The sequence below is a fragment of the Typopeltis vanoorti genome, chromosome 5 (assembly GCF_054136105.1).
Source record: "Typopeltis vanoorti isolate ZY-2024b chromosome 5, IOZ_Tvanoo_1.0, whole genome shotgun sequence".
Lineage (NCBI taxonomy): Eukaryota > Metazoa > Arthropoda > Arachnida > Uropygi > Thelyphonidae > Typopeltis > Typopeltis vanoorti.
In genome coordinates, this window is record NC_143553.1 from 163,073,370 (window position 1) to 163,086,073 (window position 12,704).

General features: G+C 37.6%; 1 protein-coding gene across 1 annotated transcript in view; it reads left to right on the forward strand.

Annotated features, from left to right (window-relative positions):
• LOC150107016 (cell adhesion molecule Dscam1-like) overlaps window positions 1–12,704 on the forward strand; it is a 754,963-nt gene that overhangs the window by 252,941 nt on the left and 489,318 nt on the right. Inside the window, exon 9 of the mRNA XM_090393540.1 lies at window positions 11,843–12,250. Within this exon, the coding sequence (XP_090249666.1) occupies window positions 11,843–12,250 (408 nt within the window). The remainder of the gene's footprint in view (window positions 1–11,842; window positions 12,251–12,704) is intronic.

Consider the following 12,704-nt stretch of genomic DNA (forward strand, 5'->3'; position numbering starts at 1 on the left):
TTCTTGACGTGTTTGTTTTTTATTTTTTGAAATTCTCTCTGTGCGGATGTTTCCGAAATATCAGAGAGAATCGACCAAAGTTCAGGGTTAAGAACGGTGGAGAGCTCTGAATGTAAGGAGTCAATGGTGGCGTTCGTCACTGCGAGGGTGGCACGAGTAGAGGCTATTTGCTCGTGTAGTAATGCTAGGCTGGCACGTTTATATATATGGAGTGCTTTTTTGGAATGGAAATCGGTCTTCATTTTAACACATTTTGGTATCACTCTTGTATCCCGACATCTTTTTAAAAAGGCCAGCCTATTTAGTTGTCTAGATAGTCGTAGTTTTGACTTATCGTATTGCTTGGATTTACGTGCTAAATCTTCTCCATGGATGATTAGAATTCTTGTGTAGAGGCTTAAGTGCTGTGAGGACATTATGTTGGAGGTTTAATGGATTTTTTACAACACTCAAAAAGAATTAAAATAGAATTTAATACTTCCTATATTTCATCCTAGTCACTAGGACATCTACGTGGATTACAAAAACAATTAATGTAACATGCACACAAAAACTTACAATACTAAGCCCAACCACGTGGGTGACACTAGAGTCCTATCTAGGTGGTATACCCTTGTTTACCCTTCCTAGACACCTTAGTCACGCGCCTGCCTAATGATACACTTGCCTTCACTGTATACAGAAAACCCACACACACACAGGCAGATACATTCACAAACTCTCCCACCACCACCCCTCACAACAATATGGCATCATTAAAACCTTTACCAAGAGAACCCACAATCTTTGTTCCAGTGGAACCGCCCTCACTACTGAGCTTAACCACATACACAGAACTTTCCTCTCCAATGGCTACAGCAAACACAGTATCAAAAAAATAATCAATTCCTCCTCCATTCCCCGTCCCTCTCGTCAACAAGATTTTAAAAATGCCATCACCATACCCTACATCCGAGGCACTTCGGAAAAAATAGCCAAGATACTAAAAAAGTATAACCTACACACAGCATATAAGCCCTACTGCAAACTTGCTACCCTTATCCGTTCTACGAAAGATCAGCTCCCTCCTCTCTCTCTGCCTGGAGTTTACAAAGTACCCTGTTCCTGTAAGCTTGCGTACTTTGGACAGACAGGCAGATCAGCATCCATCCGCCTGGAGGAACACAAGTCGTACATCGTTAAACACAACTATGGCCATTCAGGCTTGGTTGACCATGTTTTGGACACCACCCACAGAGTATCATGGAAGAAAACCAGCATGCTCCACCACAGCAAATTCAAGAAAGAGAGACTTTTCTTAGAAGCAGCAGCAGCTCTCAGAAACCAACCAAATCTTAACAAATACGGTTGCATTAAGCTTCCGAAGATTTGGGAAACACTCATCACCAGAGGTCCCACCTTACATTCCAGGCCACCTACTACCGCCCTTAGAGGGCGCTCCACCTAGATAGGACTCTAGTGTCACCCACGTGGTTGGGCTTAGTATTGTAAGTTTTTGTGTGCATGTTACATTAATTGTTTTTGTAATCCCCATAGATGTCCTAGTGACTAGGACGAAATATAGGAAGTATTAAATTCTATTTTAATTCTTTTTGAGTGTTGTAAAAAATCCATTAAACCTCCAACATAATGTCCTCACAGCACTTAAGCCTCTACACAAGAATGCGTCCTTTGCACAGTGTTGAGTCAGTAGAAAAGCAGAATCTTCTGTAGAATTTTCCAGACAATTGTGTAAGGTGCATTCATGTATCTTTATACAGCACATGCATTGTATGTATCAATGCTGTTATTCATGGCCTGCTCCACAAGAGTGGTAGCAACTTTATTCACTTGTTTTGAATCGATTGGTTTGTGACCTCTGTCAAGTCTCCCAATGATTCCATTTCTTCAAAATGAATAACCATTCATCGCAAAGCACATGGAGATAGTGGACCTTGTTGACATTCATTCTGTATACAAAATTGGCAGAGTGCAGCAGCACATTTCAATTCTTTAGATAGTACATCTTCACAAGCAAAGCACGTTGGGACAAGATTAGTACCTTCATTATGGATGGTAGTAACAACCAGAATGAAAGGAAAAATCCCCTGTCCATTTTTTAAAACCTTCTGGCACATGTCAAGTTGTGTGATTTGCAAATTCCATGCATTTAGTGTTTACAATGCCCCTGGAGGTGAATTTTGGAACTACTTTTGTTTTTCTCAAATATCGCTTTCATGTGATGCACAATGTATTTCTGCAAAGTTTCGCTGCATTTAGATCACTGGATGGCACTCCACAAGCCTTAAACAGGGATTCTTTAATTTTGATCACCCTGTGTAATCTGCCTAAATTTTGTGACCAGTTTTCAATGAATTTTTAATATGCCACAGATGATAATTATAATGATAGTATAATTGGTAAAATTTTGCAGTTCTTGACAGACATCCCCATGTTAGAAATTCAAAATTATTAAAACACTAGTGCTTTAATAATGCTAAGTTTTTAACATAGTGGCAGTATGTATGTGTTCATTTGTTTGTTCATTTGCTTGCAGATAAACTTTAAGGAGAGAAAACATTTGTTTCACTTTTTCACCATTTAGTTAGAAATGGCTTATTTTATTTTCTTCCTCCAAATTTAACTGCATATATGGATTTAAGCTGTTCGTGTGTGCTAAAAAGTAATTAGTTATCTATTCCATGAAACTAATTTACAGAACATATCAACAGCAGAATTGAGTCTTACCCTTAATTTGAATTACATGTATTTTATTTATTTATATTTATTTTTTTGATAATCGATGACCATCAGTACAGTATTTCTCTGTTTAAAGTAAATTAATTTTTAATGTAACTTGTTTTTGTCATGTGTTATGCATATAACTCAGTGGCATATTTAGGTATAGGCCCGGGCCTAGAGCGGCAAATTTTGAGGGGTGGTGGAAATTTCCAGGCTCTCATTTTTGTAATTATAACATATTCCTTATATGCCACATCTACTCACAAGTAGAGAAATATTTTTCTTTTCCTCATTGTAAGTTTAGTGTTTGCAGGCATATTGACATGTAATCAGATTCTGCATAACTATACACACCGAGACACGTGCACAGAAAGCTGCTATATTGTTGTCGGTAACTTGATACAAAAGCAATAGAGATCACGATTGGGAGAGATTGATGCTAATTAATTTTGTGTTGGTATTATTCTTACTAACTGTAACAACTTTTCCTTCATTATTGTTTTGAATTCAAATTAAGGTTGTTAATTGTTCCCCTTCCTTCAACTCTTTAGTTCAGTATCCTGATATCTTTGTGGCAGTTAAGACGTGCTAAATCTGAAATTATTTTTAGAGTTTTCAGTGCCATTGTCATATGTTGTCATCAGGCTGCGGGTAATACTGTTTTATTGTTTTGCTTTTAAAAAGTTATAAATTGTGTAAGTCATTCCGATACTTCCTGCGTGTTTTAAATTTTAAAACATGAGGGATGGTAGAAAGCGACAGTAGTAGTGGTAATGAATATAAGAAGAGGAGAAAAGAAAAGGAGGCGAAAATTAACAAAGTAGTATTAAAGACAAGAAAACTGGGCAGTTTTTTTGTGTCGGTATCTGCTAATAGTAATTGTGATTTGGAAAAAGAACAAGAAGTGGTTGAGGAGATTGAATCTCTATTTCAAATGATGTGCGTACAACAAATCCCAACAATTTGGCAGCACAGGTGATAGTGAGTAATGACCCAGCTGAGTAAATTCTAAATGATGTAACACGCGAGTATATCGCAGTTAACGGATTTCCACAAAATTTAGACAGTGATCTTTCAAAATCACAAAGAGCTTATCCTGATAAAGTGAGACATGTTTCTAAGAAACTCATTGAGAGGAATCTGATTAATGGCAAAAAAATAATAAGAGATTTTCTTGTTTACTCTCCTAGTACCGGAAAGATCTTATGTGTGCCTTGTCGCCTTTTTTGGTAGAGGGGGAGCTGATGATAGTCACTTTGTCAGTGGATTTAATGACTAGAAAAATGCAGAAGCACAAATGAGTCATCACGAGAAAGCAACTTGTCATATGAACTGTCTGATAGCTATGAAACAAAGAGCAAATCTTGCAGGGAGAAATGACTTACAAATAACTCAGCAACTGGAAGAAGAAATTAAGTACTGTAAGGCAGTGTTAAAACAAGTAGTTGCAGTTGTAAAAACATTGGCCAGTAGAGGACTTGCTCTGTGCAGAAAGGATGACATTTTCGGTTCTGTGTATAATGGAAATACAATGATGTGTCTAGATTTAATTAATGAATTTGATCCCTTTCTTGATGAGCACATTTCCAAAAGTGGGAAAAAAGGAAAAGGTTTCGTTTCCTATCTTTCCTTTGCCACGTATGAGGAATTTATTAAAATAATGGGTGAGAAAGTAATCAACTTTATTGTGGAAGAACTTAAAATAGCTAAGTACTATTCCATAAGTGTTGACTCAACACCTCTTCATTGTACGATATGTGAAAGAACATGGAACTCCTGTGGAGCGTTTCTTGCTTTTCATTCCTAACGTAAGTCACAAATCTGAAGAGTTACAAGAGGCAGTTTTGACTTCACTAAACGAGCTAGGAATTGTTGTAGCCAACTGCAGAGGGCAGGCATATGATAATGCTAGTAACGTGTCAGGCAAGTACACAGGACTGCAAGCAAGAATTCTTGAAATAAATTCATTGGCAGAATTCATGCTGTGCGCTGGACATTCTCTGTCTTTAATTGGTACTTGCGCTGCTGAATCCTGTCGGTACGCTTCCACATTTTTTGATGTCCTTCAGAAACTGTACGTATGTTTCACATCTTCAACACATCGGTGGAGTGTTCTAAGAAAGCGCCAGGATGGAAACTTCTGCAAAAATAATCAAAAGTCCTTCGCCTACTCATTGGTCAGCTCGTGATGATGCCTGTCGGAGTCTTCGTGAGGAATGGAAGGAAATAATTTCCACTTTGTCCAAAATTGAAAATGACAGCATCCAGAAGAAAGTTACACAATGTGAAGCAAGTGGGATTCTATGGCAACTTCAGTCACTGGAGGTGGAGATCATGACCTGCCTATGGGGTGATATTCTCGCAAGAAATTACAAAGTGTAAACACTGATATAGAAACTGTGTGTGAACTGTACGAGTCCTTCGAAGAATATTTCAAAGAACTAGAGTTACTCTGTAAATCCTATGAAGAACAGGGCAAGAATCTTAGTGGAGTTCACTTGTATGAGGAAGAGAAAAAGAGGAAGAAAAAGCTCACCAGGTTTTTTGACAACAATGCAGATGAAAGTAACGAAAATGAAGATGAGTATAATCCATCAGTCAGTTTCAAAACTGATACTTATGACACAATTTTGCACATTCTTTCATTCGAAATGAATCGAAGAAAAGTGTCGTATGAAAACCTATCGAAGGAGTTACGGTTTCTCACAACAATGCATGTGATATGTGAAAGGGGCAAAAAAACTTCAAGAACATTTTTCAACTGATATCGAACCTGAATATGTAAACAAATGTCTGCCCTTCAGAGCTAACCTGAAATCAGGTGGCCTAGAAATAAATACATTCCTACAACTTTCACAGAAAATTTGACAGGAAGCCCTACAGTGTATATATCTCACTCTGGACACTGCTGTTATGATTTTTCTGTGTAACATGGCAATAAATTGCTCAGCTGAATGATCGTTTTCTGCCCTCATAAGGTTGAAGGACTACCATAGAACAACTATGACAGAAGAAAGGCTCAGCAACTTGGCAGTTCTACAAATTGAGAGTGATATTACAAGTGCACTGGATTACGAGGACATGATAATGACCTTCGCAGAGCGAGTAGAATATTCTAAGACATTTTGGGTGTCATAGTTCGAGGTTATATCGTAGTGAGTAGTGTTCGTGCAAGCTCCTGATAAGATAAGTATTATTTTCAGTTATCGTTGATAAAAGTACTTAATATTGTGTAGTTTTGTTTGCCTTGCGTATTTTAGTGCGTCTGTTTGTGTGTTTTTGGTGTGTTATAACCTATAATTTGATAAAATACGTTGCAAATAAGTATGGCACCTGTACGAAGGAAAATGGCGGCCAGTAATGATGGTTCGCCATCTTTATCAAAGAACGGTAGCATAAAAGAAATGAGTCAGTGTATCAGCTGTAAAATGTACGCTTTGCGGAGTGCGGTCAGAGTATGGGTAGAAGATAATAAAGGATTGAATGTGTGTAGAAAATGTAGGGAGAATGAGGAATTGAAATGTATTTCGGATCGTGAGTGTGATATTTTTGTCAAACTTCAGAATGAAGAAAATAGGGATATGACAAGAGATGGCAGGGTTGTACATGAGAATTGTGAGAGTGTGAATATAGAAAGTGTAAATGATAGTATTAATGATTTCTCAGAGAATAAAAAAGATGAGATAGATGCATTGAGTGAGATTGCGTTGTTGAAAGGTTCGATAGAAAGGGCAAAACAGCAGCTGGAGTGCATGAACAAAAGTCGACTGAATGAACCAGCCAATAATAAAAGGTATGACAGGAAAAATAGACGTATGAATGTGAACATGAACAAAATGAAGGATAGAGTGCTGTATGGAGACTCGTTAGTACGAGGTGTGTTAGTAGAGGATTTGACAAAATCGTACCAACCTGGTGCGACCATAAAGGATGTAACCGAGTCTATTAAAGAGCAAAAGGAAAGGGTGAAAGAAATGATTGTTGTGGCAGGTACGAATGATTTGAAAGGAGATAAAATGGAAGTGATAGAAGACCTGAATGAATTGTTTGAGGTAGCAAAAGAAAAGCGTGAGAGAGTTAGAATGATTAGTCTTTTGCCATGGTATGACAGTGAAATGTTTAAAAGGAGGGCCTTAATTGCGAATGACTTTATGCGTGGGTTATGTATGACAAGTGGTGTGGAATTTGTGGACATGTGGAGTGAGTTTGATGGGCAAAAGGATCTGTATAAGATGGATGGCTTGCATTTGAATGGTTACGGTGTAAGAAGACTTGAGAAAGTGTTGCTGAATGTAGTGGATGTGCCAATTCAGGGAAACTAGATTTGTTAAGGGGGGGGTAGATATACAGTCCTTAGGGAGGCAGTTGAATGTAAGAATGAATATAATATGCCAGAGCAAATAAGGACAACAAATCAGAGTGGGATAGTTAATATAAGGCATCAAGGTAGGGTTGGGGCTAATGGGGGTCTTAAATTCATGTACACTAATACTAGGAGTATTAGGAACAAGAAGGAAGAGTTTTTGGTCATGGTTGGTATTATCAGACCACAGGTTATTGGTATTAGTAAAACATGGCTGACTGTAGATGATATAGCTAGTGGGATTGAATGTGATGGGTATAGTGTGTTCTGGAATGACAGGGAGAATAAAATGGGGGGGGGGGGGAGTATTGTTGATGATAGCTGATGAGCTACAGCCAAGGAGAATAGAAGCTGAATTGCAGGATAGTGAAAAGAGCACATTTGGGGCCATTTGGTGTGAGATTGTGGCTAGCAGAAATAAATATACAATTGGGTGCTGCTATAGACCAGTTGATGGAAAAGATGGTGGTGACAGTATGCACAAGCAAATAGAAAAATTAGCGGAAAGAGGGTGATTATTATGGGAGATTTCAACTATGGTCGCATTGATTGGAGTGAGGAGAGGACACACGGGAAGAAGGAATTGGATTTTATGCGGTTATTAAGGGATAACTATCTGCGACAGCATGTAATGGAAAATACTAGGGGGAAGAGAGTGCTTGACCTAGTAATTACATCTGAGGATTTGGCTGTAACAAATATGACCATATTGCCACCAGTTGGTGAGAGTGATCATAGGGTCTTGATTTGGGAGGTGGCTAAAGGTGTAGAATTTTCAATTAAGACAGGGTTCATGTGGAATTATCGGGCTGGAAAGTATGACAAGCTTAGGAGTTTGATTGGTTCAGTGCCATGGCATGTACAACTGCAAGGACTAGAAGTTGATAGTGCATGTTAAGAAGTGCTTGCATGAAGGTAGTTAAGAAGTGCTTGCATGAAGCAGTGGCTGACTGTATACCTAGAGTCCGAATAATAAATCAAGTAGGGGTTAAATGGATGAATAACACCATTAAGCTTGAGCTGCAAAAAAAGAAACAACTATGGAGGGAATTTAAGGAGAAAGGTGACCGGCAGGCACATGAACGGTATAAAGCGCAGGCCAGAAGGGTGACGAGTGTGGTAAGAAAAGCAGAAAAGGATTATGAAAGAACATTGGCCATACAGGCTAAAGAGAATCCTAAACAGCTTTTTAGATATGTAGCAAGTAAAAGGAAAAATGTACATGGCAGAATGATTTTAAAGAATGCCGAAGGTAGGGAGGTAACTGAATCAGTTGAGATAGTTGAGTTACTGAGTGAGCACTTTGCAAGAATATATCATCCAGGTGGTTACATTGCAGAAAGGAATAAACCAGTAGATTATACGGGAATTGTGGTGAATGAAGTGGAGGTGAGTAGTCTATTGCATAACCTCAATGTCAATACATCTGTGGGATTGGATGGTATACTAGCTCGTATTGAAGCAGCTAAAGAATTGTCAGTACCCTTGACCATTTTGTTTAATTTGAGTCTCGGGTCTGGGTTAGTCCCGAGTGGGTGGAAAGAGGGGAAAATAGTTCCACTGCATAAAGGTGGTTCCAAGACTGCTGTTGTAAATTACCGACCGATTAGCATATCAGGAATCATTGTCAAAGTCTTAGAGAAATTAGTCAAGAAAAGAATACAGGATTGGATAGATGAAAATGGGATATCGTATGGGGGGGGACAACATGGTCTTGTGAAGAGTAGATCATGCCTCAGTAACTTGCTCACGTTTTATAACACAGTGACGGCTGAACTGGATAGGGGTAATGGGTTTACAGTGATACTACTGGACCTTGCCAAGGCCTTTGATAGGATACCACATGGAACCCTAATCAGTAAACTGGAGCAGATGGGGATAGATATAGGCTTGGTGAGATGGATAGGAGGGTGGTTGAAAGAGAGATATCAGAGAGTGGTTTATTCAGGAGTGGAGTCTAAAAGACGTCTTGTGACTAGTGGTGTGCCGCAGGGCTCTGTTCTTGGACCACTGCTTTTCAGTTTGTTCATCAATGATATTGGAAAGGATTTGAGAGGAAGTGTTCACTTGTTTGCTGATGATGCAAAGTTGGGTAGAGCAATTGTGAGTGCACAGGATGTCAAAATTTTACAGGATGATTTGGATAATTTGGAGTACTCGGCTAGAGAAAATGGATGTCAATTTAATGTGGCAAAGTGTAAGGTTATGCACTTTGGGATGAAAAGAATAGCAGCAGTATATCGCATTGGTGGAACTGTACTCCAGGAAATTGATGAGGCCAGGGATTTGGGAGTGTTGGTGGATAGGGAGTTGAAGTTTAGGGGGCACATTGCAAAAGTGACTAAAACAGCTCACCAAATCACTTGGCTTCTGAAAAATACTTTAACATGCAGAGACAAACAAGTTGTTGTTCCTATCTGGACCCTCTCCACTTCCTCCGTGATGCGGAGGAAGTGGAGAGGGTCCAGAGACGAGTGACCAAGATGATAGCAGGTCTGTGGAATGAACCTTATGAGAATAGGTTGAGGATTTGTGGGTTGCAGAAATTGGACGATAGGCGAAGGAGGGATGATATGATTGAGATATTTGAATTACTGAGGATCCTAACAGAAATATTTTTGAAAATATGACTGGTGGTGGGAGGACTAGGGGCCATGCATTGAAGCTGGGCAAGAGCATGGTTGACAAGGGTGTTAGAGCTAGGTTTTTTACTTGGAGAGTGGTGAATGAGTGGAATAAGCTTCCAGAGTCTGTTGTGGGTGCTTCGACCATGAATGAGTTCAAGGCAAGATATGATAGATACTGTGTGAATGTTGAATAGTTGTTCTTGACATGATTTTAGGGCCTCCCTCGATGAGTCTGTCGACTCATTGGAGTTTCCTGGAACAATAATAACAATAATAATAATAATAATATATATATATATATATTTATTTATATTACTAATTTACGATATAAATAGGTTGTGCAAGTAAATCAACAGGTTCATTAAATATGAGGGGCAGCACTTTTTGCGGGCCTAGGGGCGGAAAATACCTAAATACGCCACTGATATAACTTGCTTCCTTTTGTTGTTTGCAATAAATAATAATATATATATATAGGTAACCCTCGTATAACACGGTTTCGATATAACGCTGTCTAAAATTTGCAGTAACCCTTGTACAACATGGTTTCGATACAAAACTTTCTACAAATTGTAGAAAGCATTTATCTTTTCATATATTTTTCACTGTGACTTAAAAATCAAATTTTATTTTCGTTAAATTTGCATCTGCCCATATCGCGCATGTAGTTATAAGTAGTGAATTTATATTAGGGGAAATAAAGCATGCATGTCCGTCAATGTGTCAGAGAATGAGAACACAGAGATCTTTATTACAGGAAATGATCCAGAGAAAGATGAGATTGGCAGGACATGTACTGAGAGGTTAAGCGGGAAAAAGGGATCCTAACAGTTTTAGAAGGAAAAATTATGGGAAAAGGATCAAGAGGCAAAAAACGAAGGACATGGCTTGAAGATATAAGATCATGCAGAGACAAATCACATGGATATGTAGAAACAAAAAGGAAAGCCACCGACACAGAGAGAGAGAACTGGAAGGACATGGTACTACATCCTCTCACCGAGGAAGCTACATGAAGAAGAAGTACATCAATTGTTTACCGTATAAAGTGTTTTTATTATTGAAAATTGTCTTCATTTTCTGCCAGGAAAGCGCATTAAAAATCATAAGTGTGTTCATCTCAAGCTGAGCACTTTATTTTCTGTTGAGTTACATACAATATGTAATGCTTTTTTTTATGTAAAAAATGTATTTTTATAGTAATGGCCACTTAGAGGGTTTTGGTGATATGGTTGAAAATGAAATTAGTGGATTAATTGACGAAGAAACAACATTTAAACGAGGAGGAACTGGTAGAATTAATAGATGGCGAACCAAATGGCGGGGAAAGTTCTGCTGAAGATTTTGATTGTGATGAATCCGTTAAAGAATTCAGTTTAAAGAAATTAGCAGAAGGATTGGACTTGGTAAGAGAGAGAGAGAGAGTTAGCAATTTATTTTACGGATAATGATCTCTCAATGGAGTGCTCCGGAAAATTCACGAGACAAGTGAATATTTGTTTAGCTCCATATTATGAACTTAATAAAAAAAAACTATAGCATGGTGGTAAGCAAGGTCTTATTACTGACTTCTTGAAAACTAAATCAGCCGAAGTATGCAATGAGAATTATACAAATGCTGTCCAATTGATGTCAAGTGATGACGACATCTGGACACTCGTAAATAAAGAACATCTACGGCATGTTAGTTTTGAAGACAGCGATGACGATTAAAATATGCAGTTTATTTTATTTTGCCTAAAACATATATGCGTTATGTTCAAGGAAGTTTGCGTACAATCTGTAATTTTTATAAGTTTATTCTATGTATTTGTTTCATAGTTTATATGTTTTCTTAACTCACATGAATTACCTGAATTAAATAAATATATATATTTTTTTTTTGTTGTATATGTCATTGTCGTTATATAATTTAAAAAAAAAAAAAACGATTTCGGAACATAACCCTACTTTTTCTATGTGATCTGAGTCTTGCATAACATGATTTATATAACGTGGCATTTCTGTGGAACCTAATATCCGTGTTATATGAGGGTTACCTGTATATATATATATATAATACGTGTATTTTATAATAGTATTTTTTATAATATTACTTTATAAAATATTCATTATAATTGTTTTATTACAGATGTAGCTCCTATACTTCATTCTTCATTTTCTGAAGAAATGGTCCAACCTGGAGTTTTCATCTCTTTAAAATGTTCTGCTTCTGGAAATCCCCTTCCTCAGATAACATGGAAACTGGATGATAGGCAGATTGCTGATAGCTATCGTCATCGACTTGGTGATTTTGTTACACCAGATGGCAAAGTAGTCAGTTATGTTAATATAACTGACATTAGAGTAGAAGATGGTGGAGAGTACAGCTGTACAGCAACAAATATTCTTGGTAATGTTACATTTGCTGCACGTATCAATGTACATGGACCACCTGTAATACGTCCAATGAGGAACATGACTGTTGTTGCAGGACAGGTGATAACCGTTCAGTGTCCAGTTGCTGGTTATCCAATTGAATCAGTTATTTGGGAAAAAGGTATTATTTATATTAATATATTAACAATCACAAATTTTTTAGGATTAGTTGATAACTTGTGTGATAATTTTCACACAAGTTATGTGTTGAAAAAGTGATTGCAGTGATAACCTATTACAGTATATAGTAATAGGTTATGAGTTTATCGCTTGCATACCATAATAGGTTATTATTTTGTTGCTTTTTCAGATATTAAATTAAAACTGTAAACAAATCATTAAGCTGCAGCTTCAAAAGAAGAAAATGTTACTGAGGATGTAAGAAGAAAGAGTATCAGCAGGTTTATGAGTAATACAAAGCATAGAATTTAGAGTAACTGTCATGGTGAGGAAAGCAGAATCAGAATATGAGAAAAAATTAGCTGAGCTGACTAAAGGAAATTCCAAAGAGTTCTGTCTGATAAGTAAGTGGAAGAATGATTATGGAAGCATAACTTTAACAGATGCCTGTGATA